General features: G+C 35.1%; 4 protein-coding genes across 7 annotated transcripts; 2 read left to right on the top strand and 2 right to left on the bottom strand.

Moving 5' to 3' along the window:
- The first annotated feature begins 1188 nt into the window (after positions 1 to 1188).
- LOC121236209 (ninja-family protein AFP3-like) lies at positions 1189 to 5462 on the top strand. 4 transcript variants are annotated; one of them, XM_041132748.1, is made up of 4 exons: positions 1189 to 1343; positions 1561 to 2200; positions 4881 to 5126; positions 5200 to 5462. In XM_041132748.1, exons 2-4 carry the CDS (start codon positions 1618 to 1620, stop codon positions 5259 to 5261), a joined length of 891 nt encoding a protein of 296 aa, XP_040988682.1. In that variant the 5' UTR covers positions 1189 to 1343; positions 1561 to 1617; the 3' UTR covers positions 5262 to 5462. The 4 variants fall into 4 exon arrangements, with proteins under 4 accessions (XP_040988682.1, XP_040988680.1, XP_040988679.1 ...); XM_041132746.1 differs by having other exon boundaries at positions 4980 to 5462; XM_041132745.1 differs by having other exon boundaries at positions 4905 to 5462.
- Positions 5463 to 8833: 3371 nt separating this feature from the next.
- Positions 8834 to 15832, top strand: LOC121235901 (glycerophosphodiester phosphodiesterase GDPD6). Its single transcript, XM_041132334.1, has 8 exons — positions 8834 to 8923; positions 9513 to 9691; positions 10198 to 10381; positions 10630 to 10704; positions 11590 to 11699; positions 12375 to 12593; positions 13181 to 13336; positions 15331 to 15832. Exons 1-8 carry the CDS (start codon positions 8878 to 8880, stop codon positions 15574 to 15576), a joined length of 1215 nt encoding a protein of 404 aa, XP_040988268.1. The 5' UTR covers positions 8834 to 8877; the 3' UTR covers positions 15577 to 15832.
- Positions 15833 to 16427: 595 nt separating this feature from the next.
- LOC121236131 (replication protein A 70 kDa DNA-binding subunit B) lies at positions 16428 to 20508 on the bottom strand. The gene is made up of 12 exons (XM_041132639.1): positions 20248 to 20508; positions 19617 to 19763; positions 19256 to 19492; positions 18926 to 19103; positions 18537 to 18807; positions 18357 to 18459; positions 18157 to 18281; positions 17965 to 18043; positions 17737 to 17881; positions 17245 to 17405; positions 17011 to 17131; positions 16428 to 16892 (listed from the first exon to the last, which is right to left on the bottom strand). Exons 1-12 carry the CDS (start codon positions 20382 to 20384, stop codon positions 16692 to 16694), a joined length of 1905 nt encoding a protein of 634 aa, XP_040988573.1. The 5' UTR covers positions 20385 to 20508; the 3' UTR covers positions 16428 to 16691.
- Positions 20509 to 21953: 1445 nt separating this feature from the next.
- Positions 21954 to 26132, bottom strand: LOC121236158 (uncharacterized protein DDB_G0271670-like). The gene is made up of 4 exons (XM_041132677.1): positions 25837 to 26132; positions 24490 to 24948; positions 22947 to 24060; positions 21954 to 22501 (listed from the first exon to the last, which is right to left on the bottom strand). The coding sequence occupies exons 2-4, from the start codon at positions 24809 to 24811 to the stop codon at positions 22324 to 22326; spliced, it is 1614 nt and encodes a 537-aa protein (XP_040988611.1). The 5' UTR covers positions 24812 to 24948; positions 25837 to 26132; the 3' UTR covers positions 21954 to 22323.
- Between the last annotated feature and the right edge of the window lie 1371 nt (positions 26133 to 27503).

The raw sequence follows: 27503 nt of genomic DNA, 5'->3' as shown, positions 1-27503 counted from the left end.
TAATCATTAACTAATCATTATAATTTTTACAAATTTTTAAATAAAACACAAGAAACAATTCAAATTTTTTAAATCTCAAAATAAAAATTATATTATAAAAATATTTTAATTTTATAATATTTTTATTTAACTTTTTCTCTCTTATTTTTTAAAATCTCATAAAATATCTTAATGCAAAAAATTTAACTATTATCCACAAATTTTTAGGTCCAGTTTGGTTGTTAAACTCATCTGAGTTCAACTCAATTCAGTCTAATTTTAAACTAAGTCTAACATCCAAACACTCAACTCTCAAATTACTAAATTCATCTCAACTCAAAAGTTCTTTACACGTATGACCTACAACCTTTTTCAATTCAACATTTTTTTATATGTAAGACCTACAATCTTTTTCAATTTCACATAAATACATATAAACTCATCTTAACATCTAAACACATTTAGGCTACATTTGAATGTTGAACTAAACTCAGCTGAGTTGAGTTCTTTATGAATAGTAGTGAGTTAAGTAGTAAAGAGAATTATATGAAACCCATCTAAACTGAGTTTAAAATGTGTTTGGATGTTAAGATGAATTTAATACTATTTATGAAAAATTGAAAAAGATTGTGAGTCTCACATATAAATATATTTTAAGTTGAAAAAAATTATGAGTTCCATATATAAGGAAGTTTTGAGTTAAGATAAATTTAGTACTTTAAGAGTAGAGTGTTTGAATGTTAGACTCACCTTAAAATTAGATTGAACTTAGCTGAATTTAATTGAGTTCAGTAACTAAATAAAACTTTAAACTCATCTTAAATAAATTTCACAAAATTTATTCTACCATCTTTAACTAATTCCTATTGATAAAGAATTTAACTAAAATCAACATTCAAACGCAAACAGCGACAGCGACAGCCTCAAGGGAAGCGACGGCACAGGCTAGCTCTGGCAAATAGAGGACGTCGACATGTTCTGAAAATGGTTCTCTGACTGAGTGAGGCGCAACTGCAACTTCAACTTGCGCACACACTCTGATTCTGAGCTATTTTCAGTAACCGAATGCCATGTGAAACCGTCCTCTCTCACAGTCCATTCCTATCCACTGTTCAACACGTGGACAATGTTCAACTGCGTTGTCAATTTTCGCCTGCAAAACTAGGAGCTAGCAAACGAAACTGTCCTCGTTTTTTTTTTTTTTTTCTCCTGTTTAAGTATTGTCTTTGTTTTTTTCTCCCGTGTAAGTATTTAAGTGCGCGATAGCTTCTATTTCTCCTTCTGTCGAACAACAATCACTTCTCTGTGTTAATCAGTCCCTGTACTTGTCCGCTCTTGCTGCTGCAATCGACTGCAAAGACCGCGTAAGCTCAGTTTTGCTTTACTCGGGTTGGGCATCCTGATTATTTTCTTTTTTTTTTTCAAACTGAGTTTGAGCTTTCCTGGGTTTGCAAATTGCATGTCCTTCTTGATTTCTCTCATCTTCTCACACTTTCTGGCCATGGTTTTGCAGTACTGGTTTCGAGCTTTCCATGTCAAATTTATGCATTTAACTCTTTCTGTTTTCCTTTTTGGTAACAGGAGGAAAAAGGAGAAGAATTTCAGTTCCTTCTTCACTCTCTCTTTTTGTGTGTCCAAATGGGTGAACCAAACCAAGGAAAGACTTCGCAAGCCAACCTTTCCAAGCAAACCGATGGAAAACCAAGAAGTCTCATGCTGACATTCTCGTCTAAGAATCCCAAGCACACCGAATTACCCAATGCTAAACCAAAACTAGACCTCAGTCTCGGACTCTCTTTGGGTGGAGTTCACCTTGAACACTTCAAAGAAAAGCCTGTAATCCGGTCATCCTCGAACGCTGGAATGATAACCGAGAAGGTAAACACCGGTGAACCCAACTCGGCCATGCAGGGCATCTTTTTTTCTTTTCAGAGATCTTGCTCGCTGCCGGTGGAGAATAAGCAAAGGGAGATTATGATCAAGGACTTGCCGGCAAAGAAGAGAATAGAGGCCCAGAGGAGTCTGGTGGAGAAGCAGAGGAAAGGCGGCATGGCAGCCATTGAGAAAGAAAATCCTTCAGCTGAGAAGGCGGTGCCTCCGTCGCCGACGTATGACGTGGCTGCTTGGGCAGTGGCTTCTGCGGCGAGGAGCCCTGCACTTTGCCGTGCCATTGGAAAGATCAAAGCCGAGGGACAAATATATGGGAAGCGAAAACTCAAGGGTATATATTCCTTTTATTCTGCTTTCTTCTTATAGAGCTTTTTCAAGTAGAGAGATTGCCTTAAAAAATAAAAGATATTAATTATTAATTAGAAATGAATCATGGTATTGCTTTAATTATATGCTTCTCTGTTAGCATAATTAGTTTAAAATTCCTTGATTTCAGATATCATGTTTAGGATAATAGCAGCATATGCCTCTGTTGAAGAACTTGCTAAAGAGTTCTACACTCTGTTTGGATTTTTAATCTAAAATTTTCATTTAAAATTTACCCTTTCTTAGGATTTGGAGTTGAATATATCTTGTCATACCTAAAACATCTTAACAGAATGAGAAATTAACTTTTATCTTACTAAATTCATGATGTAGGAATCTGCAATTTTGTTGGAAGGGCAATTTTGAGACTTGAGAATAGGTAGCTTTACTTGGAAGAAAGGGAAACTGAGGTAATTGATTAGTCATGCTGAATTTGGAACCAATGCACATATAACTAGAACATAGAGAATCTGTATCCGACAAGAAATCGACAAACAAAGAAAACGATATTGCTAAAATCAAGAGAATAGGTTGTTTTACTTGGACGAAAGGGAAATTGAGGTAATTGGTTAGTCATGCTGAATTTGGAACCAATGCACATATAACTAGAACATAGAGAATCCGTATCCGACAAGAAATCGACAAACAAAGATAACGTCACTGCAAGATTAGATTTTAGCCCGACCACATATCGACAAAAGTGATTATTTTATCTTTACAGACATCCACGATACCATATTCAGCAATGTCTCGACAAACAAAGGAAACGGCCAAACATAAGTAAGTAGTTTATCTTTATAGTGTACTAGAGTTATTAATTTGGTGCGAGCATGTGCTTGAAATTAGGAGTGCATGCCCTCCCAAGTGCAATGAAAAGTAAAACGATTCCTCATATCGTTGGTATGCATGATTTCCAATGTCCAATGATGTTCTGCATTTTTTAGCAATTTCCTCACAAACAAAGAAACGTTCAATTATCTACTATTATGATTGATTCGAGCTTAACCAGAAAAGGATCTAGTAATTTGAGAAGATTGGTTGCTTCACATGCTTCCTTTATTATATCAAACATGGACTCTTCATCTCCTCTGCCATCTTCACCACCTACTTCTCAACCAATTGTTTGCTAATGAAAATCCTTGTGGTATCTTCTAGAAGTACATTATTCTCAGGAAGGTTATTTTTTCTCATAATCTTCCACATCTACCAAGATTATTCACTTTAACTTGTCATGTCCTCTCTTAGATTTATAGGAGCATGAAATCACAAGGCTACTATAGTATTTAGCAACAAACCAATATGTCAATTGAAGTCAAATGATCATCCATGGTCAAAGTTAGCCTTCCTCTTCGGTTAACTTGCAGTTTCCCTTTTCTGTGTGGTTGTACCACCATCAGACAAGTATGGTTACCAGCAGAAGGCAGTGAGATGAACAAACATGAAGAACATTCAGCATTCCATGCACTGACACGTACAAATGCTTGTTCTGTGTGTATAATTGCTTTATGGAATTATTGTTGCTGGCAGTGAGGTTAGGATATAATTGAAGATGGATATACTTAGTCTTACTGTTGAGAGAACAGAATCTATGTGCAATTTTTCAGAACAAGTATGCATTTGTACACCACTAGTTTTAGTCATTATTGTCAAAATCCGTTTTGCATTCTTTTTTTATTATTACTGATTTCCATATTAATTATTTATGTGTGGATATTGTTTACTTCTCCTTTCAAATCTCTTTATGTTTAAATGAAAGTTACCATTTAAAAACATGATCTTTTCATATGGTAAGTATTTAAAGGATGTCTCAATTTTTTTCTGCTTAGACAGAAATTATTTGGAAATGATATATTTTTGAAGACTCTAGAGAGTCAAGTCTTACTAACATTTGTTGATGAATTGATGACTATGGTGGTAGGGAGACTAAAGTTATGGCAGTATGTACTTAACATACTTGTTTTTCGGTAAATAAACGTAACTCCAGGATCAATTGCAGGTACTCTTAACCAATCATGTTGGATTAATTAGAAAGATTAAAGTAAAGGTAAAATACTCGGCAAACCTATATATGTTTACCAGCTCTGGACAGCAACCATATATAGACTTTTAGACAGCTTTTGTTTTATAGATCTTTCTAACTAAGGGAAAAAAAACTTTGAGAGTTGCATGCCAACTCTAATAATGGTAAACATATACTCCTCCCAAGCTAGCATAGAAGAAAATAAAAGTAGTTCCACATTCCAAAAAGAAAATGGGCAATAAGGAAGAGGATGCTACTTTAGAATGCAACAAAGCATTGCTTTGCTTTATACAATCCTAACATCTTGCAAACTTTCCTAGCTTTAAAATTGTCTATAATAGCCTAGCATTCTCATCTAAACCAGTAATAATTGCATACAAAAAAAAATATTTTCATATTTATGCACAAGTGCTCATCTGATAGACTTTTCTATATTGTGTAAAATATTAATGCTGAAAGGAGTTCCTGTGTGGAACCCTCAAAGAAAGAAGCTTCAGCTCTCTATAATCTTGAGATCCCTGCAGTTTGATCCTTGACGAAACTCTGTTTTCGGCTGAACTGTATCTTTTTCTTTCACATTCTCTTTTCTGCTTTATTGCTTGCATGTTTTTGCATAAATTCCAAGACGGACTGGAAGATGTGGCTGCAGCAAAGGTTGATACCAGTTCCTTGTCATTGCCCAATCCAATGGAAACTAAGCCTGTGTTTATTCCTGAAGCAACAGAAAAGGGAAAATCAGTGAAACTTTCTAAGCGTAAGCTTAAGAAACCGTCCAAGAAGGTTAAAGTTTCTAAAGGCTGCTTTCAAGACAATGGGATGGATGTGATGAAACAGATGCCTAGTGTGACTACCACTGGAGATGGCCCAAACGGTAAGAGAATTGAAGGGTTTTTATACAGGTATACAAAAAGTCAAGTAAGCATAGTATGTGTTTGCCATGGCAGCTCTCTCTCTCCAGCCGAATTCGTCAAGCATGCCGGTGGAAAGGATGTCAAACACCCACTGAAGCACATCACTGTCTTCCCCAGCTTCTAGTCCTTTTATATAGTTACTGGCGGTGGCTTTTGTCACCCCTTTTGAAATGTTTCCAAATGAACAACCTGAACTGAGTGATAATCTTTTATGTGTTGCTTGTCTTTTGTCCTCTTTAGTTTGGTTAAAGGAATCTTTTAAGTCCTTATAAAATCGAACCTAATCTTTCTGTTTTCCTTTCTTCTTATAATACTAATGTTTTTGTTATAGGTTAGCAAGGCATCATATCATAGCTTATCATCATGTTTAACTGTTGTAGTCAAGCTGACCCATATAGGTCTTTTGTCCATGTATTCATGGGTGAACAATTCTGATCATGCTGAGGGAGAGCATCATGACCAGAAAGGAAAATGAAGATGTCCAGGAAGTGATGATGAGCAGATTTCCAGATTCTGCATCTCATTTGTCAGAATAGATTGTTCTCATCAACCTTTGTTGTCCTCGGTCTACTAAAATATCTCATGCCTAAATTAAAACTCAACCATGAGGGTAGTGAAGTTTAACCCTCATACATCTTACTCAATGTTGTACACTACTTAGTTCCTTCTACTCATGAGCCAATGCACCATGATTTGAAGGTTTTGGCTTGCATACTGGAGATAAGGATAATGCCAGGGGAGGGTGTGCTTACTCTCCTGGAGAGTGCTTACATTGCCAACACATTTTATTCTGTTCAAGTCTTCTTTGGGATATGAGAAATGATGTTTTTATTTTGGAAAATGATAGTATGACTCATAAATGTGTCCACCTATGTACTTTATTTTATTTTTTAATTTTTTTCTTAATGGTTAAGGAAGTGATTATTAGTGAATTTATATATATATTTTTATTTTTTTCTTAATAGTTAAGGATGTTTAAAAAATGTTAAAAGAAAAAAAAAATCATTTGCATTTGTGTGCATATTTGGGATGCACATTTGGTGTGCATCCTAGCATTGTCCTTTTATTTTAGATTGTTATCGTCAGTTATACCTTTAAAATGTCTCGTGTCAACAAGAATGATTGAAAATGATAAGATTTAAGACGAAGAGTATCATTGCTCCCGGGAAAATGATAAGATTTAAATGACATGAATCTTGGCATTTAATTAGTTGAATTGCAATAGAATAATTTAACAGGAAAGATTCTGATGAAATGAAGTAACAGCCCATGCTGATAAAGAATTCAACTTCATTGAAAGTACATTTGTTTGTTTAATAAGACAACTCAAAAAGTGCAGAGCTTATTTGGATTACTCTCCCCCGCAGAGGGTGGCATTGACATTAGATTACTCTTTCCATTGAAGTCTCTCTTATAGAGACACTCATTTCTTCTTAAAAAAGGCCTAATAGGAGGAGTGAGGTAACTCCTTATAAAGACCAAGATGAGTTTATTCCTAAGCCGTGTGGAACTTCTCAACACGCCCCCTTACGTGTGGGCCGGTATTTTCGGTACCATCATTGTGGGTAGGTCGCAGGAGCCCATTATCGGTTATAGGTTAACCTGTTCTGATACCATATAGAGACACTCATTTCTCTCTATAAAAGGCCTAATAGGAGGAGTGACGTAACTCCTTATAAAGACCATGATGAGTTTATTCCTAAGCCGTATGGAACTTCTCAACATCTCTCACCCTCAAAATTTCACTGTCAATGGACCATTAACCTTAAAATATATGGTTGTTGTCAAACAACTTCAATACTATATTGATACCAAAACACTTGCTTTTCTTTTTCTTTTTATATTTTCAAATGGGAATTGGGGATATGGAGACACCATCTCTAAGCATCCTCATAAAAGATGGATAAATATTAGATTGTTAGCCTCGTTTGTTTTTGCAGATGAGTTGAAAGTTGAATAAAATATTATTAGAATATATTTTTTTAATATTATTTTTGTTTTGGGATTTGGAAAAATTGAATTGTTTATTTTATTTTATGTGAGAATTTAGAAAAGTTGTAATGATTAGATAAGATGAATTGAGAATGATTATAAAAGCAAACGAGACCATCTTTTTTTGACCAAAACATCTAATTATTTAAAATTTTATATTAGGCAAAAGATTTTGGTGAATTGAGATACATGCTATAGAAAATTATTAGAATTTATTCATTTCTAAGAAGCAAAAGGATAGAATCCTTCTTGCACTTTAATGCTGATGGATGCTTCCTATGGTATCTGATAATTTTAGTTTGGCCAAAATTTAATTGGGAAAAAGAGCATCTAACTATAAACCATAGGAAAACTTTAAAAACATATGAACATTTGTTTAGGAAATTTTGACGCAAAATCCATATTAAGAGGTGTGCTTTTTTCAACTTCTAAAATAACTTTATATTATATATATATATATATATATATATATATATATATACACATTCACACACATATAAGGTTCCTCCACAAGGTTCATTCTCGAAAGGCGAATAGTGCGAAAAAAAAAAAAAAGAATAGTCAATGGACAACATGTGAATATCCTCAAGTATCTCTTCCCCAAATCCAATAAAATTTGACCTAATTTTATTATAGGTTTGAAATTCATGTGAATATAGAACACTGTAATATTTCTACTACTCTAACCCAACCTCCCAAAAAGGAATAAAAACAAACGGGTAATGATTCTTACACCTCTTTTTCTATTGTTTTATTATTGAGCTATTTTTCTTTTTCCTTTTTGCTCTTTGAATTTGAATTAAAAATCTCATAAATGGCCCTTTTGCATAATTTAGAAGAAAATAAATTCAATCAACCAACGTAATTTAATTAAAAAATAAATTTAATTTTATAAAAATAATTTAATTTTATAAAATTTAACTAAAGAGCAAAAGAAGGTCATTTTTTATAAAACTAAATTTATTTTTTAATTAAATTACGTTGGTTGATTGAATTTATTTTCTTTTAGATTATGCAAGAAGGTCATGTTTTGAGATTTTTAATCTAAATTTAAATAAAAAAAATAATTAAATAGTAAAACAATAGTAAATGAGATATAATGATATTTTTATCAAAAGAGAAAAGCTATTTTGCCTTTCCAAGTGTACTGCTTGGGTAAATATATTTTTTTTTTTACTTAGTGATTAAGGAAGTGATTTTAAATATATTGATGTATTTTTTTATTTTTTAAAAATATTTAAATATATTAAAAAAATATGAATAAAAATAAAAATAAAAAATAAAAGCTTACAAAACTACTAACGATCAGTTGAGCGGTGCTACTCTGTTTGAGCGGTGCTACTTATCAAAAACAAAATAGCAGCAAGTTTCTTTCATTGGTGTAGTCCAGCCACAATGATCTATCCACGTCAGCATCAATCTGACTTTGGATAATGCAAAATCAGAAGTCAACAACCAATGGGAATTTGTCAGTTTGCTCATGCGAGGTTGGACCTCACCCTATCACCAATCATTCTCTTTACAGGGCCAATCAATTGTCCGTAATCAGCACACTGAAAAAACAGTCCCGTTCATACCTCATGCAACCAATCCAATCTCCACCCTAAGTGCTTCCAATCTCCAAGAGATCAACAGCCTGAAGTGCGTCTCATCTTCTATTCAAACCCACAAGAAAGAAAGAGGTTGACGAAGAAGACTCGAATAACACAGCTCAAAGTGATGGAGAAAAGAAGGGTCAGCGCCATGGCCATGGCTTTCTCACCCTGTAAGCTTCATTACCATCCTTACGTTACATCCTTCTTTTTTTTGTCTTTTTCAATCTTTCGTTTTCTTTGATCTGTTGATGAATTTATGAATGATTATTGAGTTTTGCAAATTTTTTTGAGTTTTTGGGTTGTTTGATGTGCTTTTGATATTGTTGTTCTTGTTTAGCAGTTGCAATATCTTCTCTTGTTGTTTTTAGCACAGACATTGGACATTCGATTTGAACTATTTTTGGACAAAGGTTGTTGTGTATGAACTGGAATTTGCTTTTTCCCTTTTTAATGTTGCCAATGAAAGTGAGCCACTCCGAACATTTGGACGCCAATTTTAGTATAAAATGGCATACTGTGTTTGCCGTATGTTGGATATGCAAATCATGGTCCATTTTCATTTTACAACCTATATCGCGTTCCTTTATAGCATTTTATGGTTACCTTGTTTTTAAACTCTGATAATTGCAACAAAGAACTAGTCCTTTTCTTTTGGGTGTGGAAATCTGCACATTTTTTATGCCAATTATATGTAGGTCTCTTTCTGATTCTTAGTTAAGCTTATTGTATAGTCATATTTTGGTATTATTTACTTGGCAGGCTTTTCCCCATTGGTATTTCTATTGCTCATTGTCGGGTGCACTGCAAGGCCCCTCTATCCACTCCCTAGTAAAGTAGCTGAGGGCACTAGAAAGCCGTTACAAACTTCTCGTCCATACAACATAGCACATCGAGGTTCAAATGGAGAGATTCCTGAAGAAACTGCTCCAGCATATATGGTAATTGTGGGCATGCCCATCTGGTAGATTTTTATATTTTTCAACCATTCTATACGTATGTGATTTTGAGGTTGATCAGTTCATGCTGATAGGTGAAATAAAATCACTGAGCTAAAAGTTTCCAATTTCACATTTCTGTAAATGGTTTTTTTAACCTTCTATAAATGAACTTATTCATGTTGGTTAGTTACTTCAAACAAGTTTACAATCCACACCAATCAGAGTTTAAAACATAAGCATAAAATGTGGGATTTGTGTGGGGGTGTGGGTGAAATTAAGCTTTTAGCTCTGCATGCGCGTGCCTGTTCATGTGCATAAGATGTAGACTTGCTTACAATTGTAGTGGTATAACAAACATTATCTTTTCATTTTTTGTCAGCTATGCCAATTTAATTATGAGAAACCACTATTGCGTACAAAGTTTTGGGCACAGTGTTTTTCCTAACTTGGTGAGCGTCTTCTCTATCCTCACAAAATATTGCCATAAAAATTACTTATTCTTGCAGAGAGCTATTGAAGAGGGTGCGGACTTCATTGAAACAGATATACTATCTTCCAAAGATGGCGTTCTTATATGCTTCCATGATGTTACACTCGATGCTACTACTGATATTTATCAACACAAAGAGTTCGCCAATCGTAAAAGGACCTATGAAGTCCAAGGGACAAACACCACTGGCTTTTTTACTGGTATGGAAGCCATTCAGTTTGCAACTTCCTTTTATCATCGCATTCCGAAGATTCATCATATAGTCTACCTGGCTAAAAGGTTAAGTTTAATGCATAAGCTACCAACAAACTTGCACTCTGTGTGCATGTGTGTGTGTCTGTACGAGATCTTGTTGTCTTCATTGCCCTTTTCTCCTACTGTTAGTTTTTCCTGTTGCAAAGATTTATTTGAGTTCAAAAAATTTGAACATTAATTTAATTATGTGCAGTTGATTTCACAATAAAAGAACTGAAGTCACTGCGGGTGAGACAGAGGTTTCCTTTTCGAGATCAACAATATAATGGTTAGTTTCTCTTTTTGGATAAATAATTTTTAGCATAGAAATTCCTTTCTTAATTTCACTAGATCATGTAAAATTTATTCTCTGATCTGAATGATGTTTTTTCATAGTTTGCTACACATTTCATGAGAGAAGAAATTCCCTTACTTAATTTCACTTGATCATGTAACATTGGCTATAACCAATTATTAGTATGTAGTTCATCAGTAGCTAAATAGTATTATGCACTCAGAGTGCATCATACAACAAGTCACACTTGATTGGCTTTGGGTTGCCTCTGGTAGCCACTGCCTTGATGAAGCCCAATTGACAACTAATTCTAAAACTTATAGCTAAGCTTTTCTCTTGGCCCCTGGGCAAATTAGATGATAAGCGAGTTAGATTTAAATTTCAAATAATTTGTTCTTGTTAATTATATTCAAAGTGCTATTAGAAGTTTTTTTTTTTTTTTTTTTGTATGATTTGTCTTAATATCAAAATATTGTTGAACTACTAAAAATAAAATATTATACTGTTATTTAATTTAAGTTGGTGGTATTACAAGAACAAAGAGGTCAAACATATGTAGCCCAAGGTTGTCCCATCTTTTATTTTCAAAATTTTGCGTTATGTCTGTGTATCTTTGTGAAAATCTAATCTGTATGCTTATACCTCACATTAAGTCATAATCCATAGTTAAAAAAGAAGAAGAATATCTTGCACCTTGGTCATGGTTGCCTAGATCCTTATATCAAACCTTTGTGTATGATAGGCGACAAGTTTTTTTATTCAATTTTAGGGCATTGTTGTTTCTTCACTTTATCTTTCATTTGCAAGGAAATATTTTCCCTTTCAGTTGGGCCAGATATTAAAATATTTAACTAGTTACGTTTGTGCTCTATTCCTCAGGACAATTTACCATTATTACTTTTGAAGAGTACATTTCGATTGCACTGGATGCTACCAGAGTTGTTGGAATATATCCAGAGATTAAGAATCCAGTATTTATTAACCAGCAAGTGAGTAATTTCTTCCTAAGTTCTGCCAAAAAGTGGTTGTGCAGTACAAATTTCTTTGCTTTAAAACTCACCGAGACTACTTGGAGATGTTTGCGGTACATGGAATAACTAAATTTAGTAAATAAAAATACCATCTGTGACTAAGTTAACATAGTTTGAGCTGTTAGACAATAATGAAACCTTTGGAAAGAGTGTTATCACATTGGTCTCCAAAAATTTTATCAAGCGCCTTGATCTCCTCACTCCTCGCTCTTTTCTATGTTTGTTATAAGAAACTTCACAAATTTTGCCTTGTGGAGAGAGGGGCCAAGAGCCCTTTGTATAGTATGCCAAAGTAACCCATCCCTCAAGACAATAACTTATAGGCCCAATAACTTCCTCTAAAATTCAATTACTTCAATAAATCAATTGGTTAGAAAACTAAGAAGGCATGAGTTGAGATAACCAAAAAGATGTGTTAGGAATTAAAAGATTGTACTAGTTTTAAATGGGAATTATTAGCTTAATTAGTACATCCTTTTTATTTAATTACTCTAATTTTGGTTACATATATAATTTAATATTAATTTGAAATCGTATATAAGAGGGGAGTGAATGATGTGGTTTTTTATTGCTATACATTCTTTTATACACTAATTATTCTTCCCCTAACATATCAATCGATACCATCAACAGGTGAAATGGCCTGGTGGTAAGAGATTTGAAGACAAGTTTGTGGAGACACTCAAGAAGTATGGATACAAGGGTTCATATCTATCAAAAGAGTGGTTGGCACAACCTGTATTCATTCAGTCGTTTGCCCCTACATCACTTATATATGCCTCAAATCTGACAGCCTTGCCCAAGATTTTATTAATTGATGATATTACTGTTCCAACTCAAGACACTGATCAGGTTTGTATTCTCACTTGCATAACCTCCCTATTGACAACAAACACAATTATTTGTTAACTTCTCTGCATATGCTATATAAGTTTTTGGATTAATTTGGACTTGGTTTAGGTCCTCTTCGAGATTGAACATATGCTAAAATATTCTGGAGTATTTACATGTGTAGTCATGTAAGTTTTATTAACTGTCAACGAAAAGCAATGTCCTAGCAGTGCTATCAGGCTTTGTTTAATAAATATTTACCTTTTGTCAGAAAATGAATGTCTACAAAAACCATATATCCTATGGCAGAATCTATTTACTTACACTTTATCATACGGTTTTATATTTTCTACCTTCCTTAAAAGGAAAGTTATGCAATGAGTCCATAGTTGACAGACACTTGGCATCACATAAAACTCATTGTGTGGCCATGAATCATGGCTTTCCGGTTCAGAATCTATGTTCTATTTCTTTCATTTTTTTAACCTTGAATGCTCATCCAAAACATGTTCACCAATTCCTGGTTATGCAGTATGTTTTATTCTTCCATTATGAAATTTCCAATATTTGGATTCCTGAGGGAATAAAATGACATTAATGATGTGCAGTCATACTGGGAAATTACTTCGGATAAGTACTTTGACTACATTAGGAAATATGTGGTGGGCATTGGACCTTGGAAGGATACTGTGGTTCCTGTTAAAGATAATTATTTGCAAACACCTACTGATCTTGTTGCTCGAGCACACTCTCATAACCTACAGGTACATTTCTTCTGTCAAAAGCTATTATTTTTATGGTTAGTTATATAAATAATTCAAATTTTTCACAAGCAATAGTTATTTTTTTTTAATGCTGCATTGATTTGTTTACCAGTCTCTCTTCCTTTTTGCTTTGATAATTTCCCATCAAATTGAACAGTGGAACACAAGAAATAATGCCTGCCATCTTAATTTACAGTTCAAATGTTGAATAACAAACAGGGTTAAAAGATGATGCTGTTTCTTTCAAATAGTCTGTGGCACTCAGTGAATAACCAGGACAAAATTGTTAATATAATGGAATAGTTTTCACCCTAATTACTGAGCTTATGGCCAATGCTGTAAGCAAACGGTAAGTATTGGATCCCTGAACGTTTTTTCCCCATTGAGTAAAAATGCCTGCACTGCTGTGTTACAACAGCATTGACGATGAACAATACTTATCATTGGTCCAGCCAGAAGTTAACGACACTCAGATACATAAGAGAGAGAATATCATGAATTGAACTAAGGCATGGCTATATGGAGCTGTAGATATGCGTTTCTTTCGTTAAAGAGAAAATTATAAGATGTATAGAACTCAATATTCTTTGAAAAGTTTTTTCAATGGTTATTCGTCATTGTGATCAGTCGTGGATAAGTTCTTTTACAACTTTAGGATTGGTCAATTTTTCTGGGTTAATATGCCTTCTCAACTGACAGATATCAAAAGGTAACCGAGGTTGTTGCTAGTGATAATTGCATGGTTTGGGTAGCGAACGTTGTTTGATATTAATTTATGGTTTTTTTTGTATGGCCAGTGAAATTTCTAATTCAGGTCTAAATTTAGTTTCAATATACTTCTCTAAGAATATTTAGCAAATTACCAGGATGCATTCAGTAGAAAATCAAAGCACTCTGGTCTTGGGCGCCAGCTCTCTTTCAATGTTCTCCTTGAAATCTTCACTTCAAGAACCTCACTTTCCTCAAACTTGCTTTCCATCCACGTGGCTTCCTCCACCCAAATAGCATCACATGAAAGTACATCCAATTTCGGCTGCCTGCTGAACCATTAAGAGTAGAGGCAGTTGTAAAATTGGACCATACGCTCTTGATTTCTGTCTCCAGCTCACTTCTCCTTCAGGATTATCTGCTCTAATTTTCTAGCAATATCTTCTCATGACACCTCTTCTATAAGCCTCTCTCTACCGATAAAAAGAAAAAATGTTCATGCTCCTCGTTCCATTTCTTCAGATCTTTTCTTAAAGCTTTCAACTTGCAAGAAAATACAAAACTAGGGATCCAATGTAGCATAGATCAATCACCACTTCTTTACCTTGTCCACAAAACCTTCTGCCTTTAACCGCATGTTTTCAAATTTGAGAAAGAGGTAAGATGATGGATTGCTGCTCAATGTACAAGTGTTGGGAAACTATCGACCATTTGTTGCTATATAGTTAAGTTGCTAGGGCTTTCTAAGCCACATTCTTCCACCTCTTCAGGATTAAAGGCAGAGGATTGCTCCTTTGTGTCAATGTACGGTATGTGGAAGGAAAGAAACATCCCTGATTTTGAAGATCACAAGTGAACATCACTAGAGTTAAATACCTCCATGCTCAAATCGCTGTAGGATTGGACAAACACTCACAACACTTCTCATCCGCTGTAGATTTTCTGAACTCTTGTTCTCCTTCCTCGCCTTAACAAGGTGTTTTGCTTTGTCTACTTCCTATGTGCTTGGTTTGCGCCCCTGGCCTCTTTTATTAACATTTGTTATCTTCACTTGTAAAAAAAGAAAAAGAAAATAAAAACTAAATATTTTCTTCAGAAATATGATGTTTTAGGTACTGATACTGCATGGTTCTATCTGTACGAACCCGTTGTTTGTAAATGAGTTTTTTCTCATTTTCTTTTTTCAGATTTGTTGGCTGAGAAATTGTGACTTTCTCTAACATTTTGTAGTTTTTCACAAAATTCTTGAGCTTAATTGCGTATTTGGCATGGTGATTTCAATGCAGGTGCACCCATACACATACCGAAATGACAACCAGTCCTTACACTATAACTTCCATCAAGACCCATATCAGGAGTATGAATATTGGATTAATAAGATAGGAGTTGATGGACTCTTTACGGACTTCACAGGCAGCCTCAATAATTATCAGGAATGGACCTCTTCTTTTGCTTTAAACGATAGTGATGATAGAGCTTCTAAGCTACTGCATAAAATTGCATTGATGGTCACTTCCTATGAAAAGGTATGAAAAGGTAAGTTGTACCTATGATTATATGGCATCATCATTTTTATATGAACTCTCAGTGTACAACAAACAGCGTGGCTTAAACTCAGCAAGTCAAGGTCAATTTTCAGTTGCTTTCCTCCCAAACTCCTAATAAACCCTCTAGCTGTTGAGCTAATCAGTACAAAGTTTTGTAATTGGCTTGCAGTCAAGCTTGTATGTTGGTCCAGATAGAGCACTTTCATTATCAATATGATTAAATAAAATTTGTTATCTTTTATACGGTTGAATTTTCAGTCATAGCTTACATTACATTATCGACTTTGGAATTCAATTAAAATACTGCCTAGAACCAAACCGAAGCATCTAAAATGTGTTTATGAAAGCCATATTTACAGGGAAACCAGACAACTATTGAGAGTCAACATGTTTTTTGCCCATGATTGACTGACTGACTCATTACCAAGTTGCGGTTGGTGACTAATTTCTCATCACCAACCAATAAAACCATAAAAAATAATAACCATTAAAGTGGTATTTCTCAATTACCTCCTACTACAAAGACTTGCTTTCACTTTAGGTTTATATCTTATGATGAATGAACACTTGAGTTGGTTTCAAATGGCCTAAAATGGGACAATATGATAGTTTGATTATATAAAAAAAATAACTATACATTTTGGGTTTCTCGATGACGCTTCAAACAGAATTTGCACAGCATCATGGAGTTTGATTCTTAGAGCTTGAGGGCAAGTCATTTCTATATATTCGAAACAATACTGCTCGATAGTAAAATTCAGTTATATCAAATTAATTATCATTTTCCCAAATAATATATATATATATATATATATATATATATATATATATATATATAAGAGTTACAATGACACTGGCATTAAACATTATATCGGGACATTTGTGATAGAAATCTATAGCTGGATAATCCGAAGACAAAAAGACACCTATATCATACACCTGAAAGGAAATATATTACAAGCAATGGTGTGACAGCCAACACTTCAAGCAAAAAACAGATTAGTCTTATCAACATCCAATTAAGAACTGTTCCTAAGATTTAGATTGATGTGAAGGAATATTACCAAAGCAGCATAATAATACTAATAATCTTAATCACCCTATTTAGGAACTCTCATCTTGGATATCTCTTCCAGTAAAAATCTTGATTCAGCAGCAAAATCAACTGGAGCCACAGCCCTGACTGTGATCCTCTGCCTCTTTTCGTTGTTGTACTCATGCTGAGCAACACTAACCCGGAAAAGATGAGGATTCCATGTAGCTTGTTTCAGTTTCAGTTGGTATGAATTCTCTTCTTCCATCTGAAAAAAAGTATGATTATAAGATTTTCACCACAGAGATGTAGATACTAGTCACCAAACATTTAACTTTGTTTACATGTTAGGTTTACGAGTCAGATTGATTTTATTGGTAGTTTACCTGGGATTTCAGCTTATCAAGTTCATCAGCAGAGCACCCAACAATTTTCTCTGCTTCTTCATTAAAAGTAGAGAAATATGCTTCACCACTCCCATCAGAAACTTTGACCACCATTATGTACCTAAAAGAGGAAAAAAAAAAAAAAAAACAGTATAAAAAGTAAATTCGAAGGTCAATTTTGAAAATTCTACATGCAAGTTGATTTTAGTCTTATCAAATTTCCCAATTTTTCACCTTAAGCTGCACTCTTCCTCATTTTTCTGGCACCCTTCGCACCAATACCCAGACCCCAAAGCCTCTGTCACTTTTTTGCTGCAAGTTCTGCAAGCACGGTACCACATCGTTTGATCAGGCCTGATGAAGCTGATATATCCTCTAATGCTGAAAAACACAGGCTGCCCAGAACAAAAACAAAGCCCAGATATTATTAAAACAGAAAACCCAACGTAAAGCTGCGGAAATCAACCTTTCCGAGTCTAGTCATTGAACATGGAAAATTTGTTTAATATTACAACGACCATATTGGAACCTTTAAGAACACTGCAAAATCCCATAGAAGAGAATTCTATTTGCCCCAACACAAAAAGTTAAAACTATCAAAAGTAAAATTTTGCTTCAATGGGTAAATTCTTTAATGAATATTTACTCTTTAATATTATAAGTACTTGAAAAAAGAAAAAAGAAAAAAGAAAATTCCTTTTAGCAATGAAGAGCTCATCATAATACCTTGTCCTCGCCCAAGGATGGGTTTTTGGTGATATGAGAAATGGAGACTCGGTCCGAGTACATTGACCTCGATCCGTTCCTTGATGATGGGCTCATACCAGAGCTGACAGAAGCCATTGAACTTTCTTTACCCTCGGAATCATACCTGTCCCGGAAAAAAAAGAATAGTTAAAAAATCATGGTCATAAAGCAAGAAGATGAGGCAATAGCCATATGGCCATTACATACCAGGATCTCAACTTCTTTGCTTCTGGTATATCTGGATCTACAAGTACTATACTTCTGCTAATTGCTGACAAAGATACGCCTAAAACAGCACATAAAGGAAAACATTATAAATGGAAATCTATTGCCGTTTCTTTATACAGAACATGATACATCAATAATTGAGTTACTTCAAGCTTAAGAAATAGATGGTACCTTGAAAGTCCCCAACTTTGAGGGATTTAATTGCAACAATAGGAGATTTCTCAGCAATATCCAACAATTCCTGCCCTAAGTTAGTTGCATGCTCGTTCCACAAGGAGACCACAACTGTCTTTTTCCTGCAAAACAGATTTTCTTGGTTTGAGCATGACACAGAAGATGAATGTAGCATTAAGTGCAGACTATTTACTTACGTCTCATCAGCAACAGTAATATCACGCTTTGGGATTGTCTCATTGTTACTCTTCCTCCGAATGCTCATTGTAGGAGACACATTTTGAACAACTCCAATAATATCTGAAAAATTATAGTAATAAATACAAGGAAAAAAGTCATTAATATACGAGTAATACATCCCAAGAACAGATTCTCACCCACAAGCTCGTTAGCATTCACATAAGGACCTAACTGATCGATCTGGACAAAATTAAATTTTGTTTCAGGAACAAAGGCTTCTTCATTGCCAGCCTCTTCTACCTCTGAATTCTCATTCAAGGTCATCTCATAATCATTTTTCACTGTCTTAAACTGCTTGTTGGCAAGTTTTAGAGTTCCCTTTGAAATGTAATAAACCTTCCCTAATTGAAACCTGTCATAGAATTTCTTTGCAGCTTCATTGAACATTGTTGCTTGTATTTGTGTGCCCTGAAACAAAGAAACCAAAATATCATATTTACCAAAATTGAGATTCTGAAAACCTTCTGTATCAACGTGATTTAGTGGAAAATGAAAAGTAAAAGTGTCTTCTATTTTGGTGTCTTACTTCTTCATCTGTTAACTCCACGTTGAAGACACAGCCCTCTCCTCTAGCATTCTTATATGTACGCATATTCCCTTTGCTTGTAACACGAACCTTTATGGTCCAACTGCCTTGGTATGGGTTCAAGGATACTAAAGGAAAAACTCTTCGAGTCATGGACATCCGTGCAGCTGGGGCCATACTGAATTTAAGACAAGAAAGAACATCAATGCACATAAACCATTAAGCCCTGGGCACACATTACTTGAAGACGGAATAGCACAAGGTAGGTGCTAATTCAAATTCTACATTCCGAATGGATATTAACATTCTGACATGACATTCAATACTCACTTCTCACGTTGCTCGTGTACTATCTGAGCAGCCGATTTCGCAACGATCTCCTGCTTTGTCTTCAAAAGAATGCCAGGTCCTTCATTTTTTATCTCATTTTCTTGCTTTGGTTTCAACAAAATGCCAGTTCCCTCGCTCCTGCACTCGGACTTGATCTCCGTTTCTAGCTTGACCTCAGTTTTGATCTCCATTTCAAGCAAAGGAGAAACCACTTCGCATTTGGTGACAATTAGGTATCTGAAAAACAGCATTACGTAGTTTTCAAGACCCAATACAATTAGCATCTAACTGAGGCTTGCAGAAACTTAAAAAAGACAGAAAGCATTGGCTTCTTTGGGAGTCTTTTGGAAGGGATGCTTACTTATCAGGCTTATTTGGAATGTCATTGAGAGTATAATCGAGGATGCGGATTAGACCCAGGTTTTGAATATTTCCCGACATCACTTCAGTACTCATATTTGATGGCAGTATCGCTCTTAGCTTCCTCTCTCCATCGCTAGCTGAAAACCTGGACGCATAACGGGGGGGTCAAAAGCTTCTTAAATTATGTGCAACCCCCACAATCTTTATTTAGACATGCTGAGTTTAGTAACAAAACTACTCAAAATCACCAGCTCAGACATTGGGGCTAGTGCGCTTAACCCTAAATTTCCAGTAAAGAAGAACAAAAAAAATACACGCTCACGCGAGGTTATGCCAAAGAACTATCAATTAGTTCAGCAAAAGATTATTATTAATACTCAAAAATTCAAATCTAATAGAACTCAGATGTATGTAGAAATTTCAGAATATAAACAATATCCATGTAATTTTCCACCTATCAAATCGGGGATCCGACCAATCCTAATCACCGGATCAGGGCTAGTGTTTCTCCATTCGTAAGGTAGAAACACTAAAAGGAAGAGGCTCCAAAGCAACACAGATCAGAAAACAGATATACGCGTGTGTGTGTATACAAGCACAGGCGGATTGGGAAGAAGTGAACAACTCACATGAAACGATTACCGGAAGTACCGGTGGCCTTGAGATCAACAACTTGGACAACGAGATCCGGAACATCAGAGGAAGATTCCGGCGACGGGTTTGACAGTATAGTAGAGACCGCCTTTGGAGTCACGGAAATTGCCATTCTCTCTCTCTCTCTCTCTCTCTCTCTCTCTCTCTCTCTCAAACAGTGTTTTTGCTTTCGATTTGACGATGGGGGGAGAGAGAGGCTCAGGCATTCTTGTAGTTGTGCTTTTCGGCGCCAAGTTTTGGTGGTTTTGGTTTTTTCAATTTCGCGCGCTGGCGCCAATTGTAATTTCCGGCGTCGAATTTCCACTTTTATCATTTTTGGATTTGACGAATATGTGGATTGGGTTGGGTTTGTTTTTCAACTCAGCTCGGGCCCATTGGGCCTTGGGGATAATAATGGGTCTGGCCTCTTTTATATATATATATATATATATATATATATATTGTATAATTCAGATAATTTGAAATAAGATTATGTGAAAATTTTAGATTTTTTTTTTCTTTCGAACTACAGGGCTTTGACGATTCAATCCTAATTATTATTCGTTATTCGTTGTCTTTTTTTTTTTTTTTTAATTATATCTCAAATAATATGTAGAAAATCTGGTAATTTATAAAAAGATTATCACGATCGAAGCTGTAAATTCAATCATAAATTGTGGATATTTTGTATTTATGTTCAAGCTCAAACCTATAATTATCAGTTGCAGACCTAAGCATGGCCAAATTTATTTATTATCTGGAAAGTTTTATATGTAATTGTTTTAGCCTAACTCCAATTATTAGCACATTAATCTCCAAATTTTGATTGAGCATTTTGAGGTCCTCTCCCCTTAATTTTTTTTTTTTTCTTTGTTTTCATGTTAGTGAAGAGACATCTCACAGATTTTGCTTGAGTGGAGAGGAGAAGAACTAAGAGCTCTTTTATATGATATGTCAAACTAATCTTAATGATCAAGATTAATAACATTAATTTCTTTTAACTTAATCTGAAATTAAATAACCTGTGATGAATATATTTGTTACAAAACTAGAAATGCATGAGTTGAGAAAAGAAAAAAGTGAAATCACCACTTGTCCTAAAAGTTTAAGTTGATGAGAAGAGGTAGATTTTATTATTTTATATCTTAATATTCTCCCTCACTTCTGGGCCATACTTCTTCTCAATGAGTAGGCCCAACAAGTAGAATATTTAATTAAATGGGGTAGAGTATAGAGTCAAGGTTCAAACTCAGGACCTCTGCTATGATACCATGTGAAATCACCACTTATCCCAAAAACTTAAGCTGATGGGAAGAAATGGATTTTATTATTTTATATCTTAACAAAGGCATGTGTTGGAAAAACTAAAAAACTCACTGAAGTGAAATTCATTAGCTTAGTAGATATATTAATATTCATTTAATAACTTGTAAGTTTAATAGCATGTACCATTTAACTTTGATGAAATGATATACTAACTAGGGGTAAATGAATACTTGACTCTGTAAAAACTATTTTTGTTCATTGTCTTGACACAATTACACACAGATGAAGGAGATTCCAAAATAAATCGCAGATTTTATTCTTCAACAAATTCTGATATGCCTGAAACTTCACACCATGGGTAATGAAACTCCCTTCCATTACTCATTTTTGCCCCAATTCACACCATCAGTACAACGTATGAAGAGAAGGGAGAAAATAAGAAGAGTAAAGACCTGAACACATTGCTTTCTTTCACTATAATCTGAAAAGTTTGAAACCCTTATTGTTTTGCTGGAGATTCCATGACTAATCTTCCACTAACTCCTCTTGTTTCTGCTAGTAGTTAAACAAAATGTCCTCACATACGACCCTAATGAGTGATTGTATATGACTCCCCTTTTATGATGGAGAATAAGACATGTAAACTAACCAACAAGGAGAAATAAATTGTAAAGCTACAAAAACATTACATAGGACTGCAATTTTACCATGACTTTTCTGGTGATTGAATCTAGCGTTTATCTGGACCAAATATACATACCTTTGGTAGAGTCATTACTGACAAGATTTTGTGCAAGGGAAAAAGTTCAAACGACCCGATGTCCTAAAGAACACAATGCACAACAAGAGAAACAAGATAGCCATCTCTTCTGTGCTGCCATAATCGAGATTACTGTGGAGCTTTGCGGCTGTGATTCTGGCTGTTGCTTTTGCTTCTCAGCAGGTACCTTTATAGAATCAACTTTTTCTCTATCCCCTATCAATCTTCAGAAAGAAAAAAACAAAAACAAAAAAGAGTTCATCTATTTTTTCAACATATATATACATATGAAGTTAAAGCAGATTCAATAACCTAATTAGGAGTATTTCTTTTAGTTTCTTTCTTTATTTGAATGGATGACTGGAAGTATTTATAGGTAGATGCTTCCATTTTCCCCAAAGTTGGTTATTTGCCATGACATTTTCCTTTATTTTAAAGGTTTCGGCTACCATGTCTTTTTTGGAGAAGCCAGATGATTAACAATTTAAACACCCAAAGCTTAGAAATAACCAAAAAGATAGATACATGTTAAGTAGTTTTAAGGAAACCAAATTAAGCATCTACCTAAGTACTCAGACACAAAGCTGTAAGATGTACTCTTTTACTTTTTTTTTTTTTTTTTTTCTTTTTTGCTAATTTAGAATGAGAATTGAGATTGACTTGGCTTACACTGGAAAAGCGAAAGATTTGGTACTCCCATCTGAATGAGTCGAAAGGCTAGACAAATGAGACACTTTCTTAGCAAGAGATGGACTTTCTTTAGTCTCATCTTCTTCATTTTCCTTTGTATCGCCCCTCTTTGTCTCTGTGGCTGTTGCTTCATTTCTTCCAGAACCCTCATTTAAACTTGATTTTTTTTGTGCAATGTAAGCTAATTGATTTGTTGGAGGCTGGTTACTTGACAAGTCAATGAGCGTACCAGATATGGGTGCTTCACCAGGCTTTCCTAGCTCACCAGATTTACTTAACCACAAGAGTTGTTCATTGGTGAAACTCATGTTCCCCATGTGAATACTGAACAACGATTCATTGGAATGGATACTCCAATCCACTGGAGCTGTAGATTTAGTTCTAGCAAAAACATGAGATGGAATCCTATATGTAACGGGGGTAGAATCACCGGGTCTCTCCATCACCTGCACAGGAGGAAATTGTGTTGCTGACTCGTCAGTTGTGCTTGGTCCATTACTATGGCTAGAAACTACCAATGGTGGTGTCAGCGTTGCCAACTCATGACTTGATTGTTCATGCTTGCCCTCAGGGTTGTCTGGAATATTCCCGTTGTTAGAAGCTGAAGCTAATCTATTGTCCTTGTCAAGGCTGGGAGAGCATTTTCCATCTGCAGGGGAGTCAGTGGTTGCATTTGCACTAATTTCCAAGGAGTCTTCAGACAGTGTTTCAGATGATAAGGATGATGATGATGATAACAATTCTAAATTTTCGTTCCTAGAGTGATCAGCTTCACCAGTTGTACTTGCACATGCTCCCAAATCACCATATGTTATTTTCCCGGTTTCAGATTCCAAAACTGAAAGCTTCTGGATTGACCCAGATGATAAGGATGGTGATGATAAGAGTTCTGACTTTTCATTCCTGGAGTGATCAGCTTCATCAATTGTTGTACTAGCAGGTGCCCCCAAATCACCATTCGTTGTGTTCCCTGTTTCAGATTCCATAACTGAAAGCTTCTGGTTTGATTCAGCTACCAAAAGTACAGGGCCAGTGTCATCAGGAAGTTCAGTACTGAGGCTAGCATTGCCCTCGGGGGACTTATTGGTTGCATTTGCACTAATTTCCAAGGAGTCTTCAGACAGTGTTTCAGATGATAAGGATGATGATGATGATGATGATGATAACAATTCTAAATTTTCGTTCCTAGAGTGATCAGCTTCACCAGTTGTACTTGCACATGCTCCCAAATCACCATATGTTATTTTCCCGGTTTCAGATTCCAAAACTGAAAGCTTCTGGATTGACCCAGATGATAAGGATGGTGATGATAAGAGTTCTGACTTTTCATTCCTGGAGTGATCAGCTTCATCAATTGTTGTACTAGCAGGTGCCCCCAAATCACCATTCGTTGTGTTCCCTGTTTCAGATTCCATAACTGAAAGCTTCTGGTTTGATTCAGCTACCAAAAGTACAGGGCCAGTGTCATTAGGAAGTTCAGTACTGAGGCTAGCATTGCCCTCGGGGAACTTATTGGTTGCATCTGCTTGCAAATGAAAGAGCCCTTCGGATTTGGATTGAGATTTAGATGATGAACATGATGATGAGGAGGAGGACGACGACGACGACGATGACGAGCGGCTTAAGCTTTTGTGTGGAGTGGACAGATTGGCTTCACCTTGTGTGTTGTCAGAAAGGGCCTCAAAATTTCCATCAATTTGGCTCCCGTGTCCAGGTTCCAAAGTTAATAATGTTTGTGTTGATTCTTGCTCCAAAGGTCCAGTGCCATTGTTGTGGTTGAGTTTTGGGGTCACGGTATCACCTGCAGTTGATGCAAGTGCATCCACTTGGAAGGTGTCCTCCATTGAAGATTCAGAAGCAGAAGATGATAATGCTGATGCGTGAACTAACAATGTCCAGGGGCACAATAACTGCCTTCATGGAAAATCAAGGACCAATGTCTCCTCAATGTCTGATTTATCAAATATTATCTGTCCCTATCCTGTCAAAAGAAGAGGGTATGAAACAAGAGTAAAAGATTATATTCACGATCTTTTCACTCTCCTTCAGGTTATTGACTTGCTAACTGAATGATATAATGGCAATAAATTTTTTTTATAAGCATGACAGTGCGCAAACGCCATGCAGTTGCTTTGAAGAAAAGTGGGGCCCACTATTAAAAATTTTATTTTATTTTCTTGTAGGTCCCGTATTTATTTACTTTTTTCAAAGTGATTGTGCGATACTTGTACACTCACGACTGCAACTATCATTTCTCAGGGTTGTAGTTAATGCAGGATGGACCAAGAACCAAGAAGAGGTTCCCCCCACCCCCCAACCTTCTCATAAAATGGGTTTCATTTGATTTCTTTGATATATTGCTTTAACTTTTGTTAGTATATTCTACTTATAAAAAAAAAACTTTTGTTAGTATATTCTGGCACTATTAGTCTGTTCCAATAAGACAAAGATTCGGGTTCTGCCACTGATGATAGAACACAAGAGTATTCACTCAACCCTCATGGACACAGAGACAGTAAATATACCACCATCCATACATACTCAAATATATACATAAATGCACAAATGTATGACTTTTCTGGGTTCAGGTAGTCACATCATGCAAATCAAATGGTGGAATTCTGCTCACCCTCCTGACAAACTGTTTCATGTTTTGCATATTACCTCGACCTGTTCAGGCGCAATCCCTTGTCATTAGAATTTGGTTTTAGGTTGTCTACCAATCCATGAAAAACAATTGTTTCCATTAAAAAATTTTGATATATTAATGAATTTAAAACTAGATGCAGATGGGCATATATATATATATATATACAAGCCAAACATATCAAGGAAAGAAACAAATGAAAGGGTAGAGTGAAAGACATACACATGTTTGAATTAGGGCAAAATTTAGGTGGAAACAGCAAGCATCCCAAAATGCCAAAGAGAATGATGCTGGTTCCAGCCCAAATGGCCAGGCAATCGGCAAATCCCCCTTTCTGTAACTTCTACGTCAAGAAATGTTGGAAGGTTAGAGATGAAATCAAGAAAGTGAAATTGGCAATGGTAGAGACAGGGTAAATGGAAGGCCTTGCATATTTGTAGGCATTTCTTTCTATCTTTTTTAAATCTCAGGCCAGGAGCAGTTATTAGCTATTCCCCCAAAACAAATGCTTTGTTACTGTCTGTCACGTCCATCATTATTAGACAATGTTAACTCACCTCTTATGATTCTCGTAAGTTTTAAGTTTTTAAATATTTTACTTGTTGGGTTTATTTATTAAAATAATTTATTAAAAGAGAATTTGACCCACACGTAAAGAAGAATATTATTATAAATATAAATAATTAAATCGATTTATTTTTATTAATTTAAACTTTTGAAATAAATAATAATTTTATAAAAAAAAATTATGCTTATCTAATATATTTTAAGTGACTTCGCATGTTTAATATTAAAATATATAATTCTTCTACGTACAGTTAAGAGATGCAACCATGGGGAGTCGACGCCACGTCAACCTGCCACATAAAAAAACAAAAAATAGACAAAAATAGATCCTGCAGCGGGAAATAGAAATGCAAAACAGAGATGAAAACAGTGAACGAGCTCTTCGAACTAGTAGAGGTCATCTTCGTGGGTGAGAGTCCTCGTCTTCAAGAGAGCATTTTGGTCTTTGTGGCTCTCGTCTGCGTGGGTTCTGGTTTCGTGGGTGGTCTTCGTCTTCGTGTGGGTCTGGTCTTCGTGGGTCTCGCCTTCGTATTCAGTGGTAGATGAGCTGCTGAGAGTAGAGCTCTTCATAGATCCGTGGGTAAGAGCTTCGTGTGGGTCGTCTTCGGGGAGCTTCATCAGACATTGGTAGCTTCATCACATTTTCTTCTTTGATTAAGATTTTTGCTGTTCTTTGTAGTTACTGAACTTAAAGCAAGCTAAATGTAAGATTTTTGTTGTTCTTTACTTGTAAGAAAAATATACAGAAAGATAAAAAAAAAAAATGCAAGACATTTTCTAAATCACATTTTCTTCTTTGATTAAGATTTTTGTTATTCTTTGTGGTTACTGAACTTGAAGCAAGCTAAATGTAAGATTTTTGTTGTTATTTGCTTGTGAGGGAAATATACAAAAAGTAAAAACAAATGCAGGACATGGGATAAAATCACATTTTCTTCTTTGATACAAATTTTTGTTGTTCTTTCTGGTTACTAAACTTCAAGCAAGCTAAATTAATGTAAGATTTTTGTTGTTCTTTGCTTGTGAGGAAAATATACAAAATGTAAAAAAAATGCAGGACATGGGATAAAATTACATTTTTTTCTTTGATTAAGATTTTTGCTGTTCTTTGTAGTTACTGAACTTCAAGCAAGCTAAATGTAATATTATTGTTGTTCTTTGCTTGTAAGGAAAATGAAAAAGCAGTGGTTCTACCAATCACTACACCTAGAGGGGGGTGAATAGGTGTATTCCAATTTTGATATTCTTTTCAATATTAGAAACAAATAAACAGTTAATCAATGGACAAAAACAATTAACACAATGATTTTGGTCACGAAGTG

Source organism: Juglans microcarpa x Juglans regia, chromosome 6D (assembly GCF_004785595.1).
Source record: "Juglans microcarpa x Juglans regia isolate MS1-56 chromosome 6D, Jm3101_v1.0, whole genome shotgun sequence".
NCBI classification, from domain to species: Eukaryota; Viridiplantae; Streptophyta; class Magnoliopsida; order Fagales; family Juglandaceae; genus Juglans; species Juglans microcarpa x Juglans regia.
Note: the sequence above shows the minus strand (reverse complement) of the source record. Positions and strands in the feature narration are given on the sequence as shown.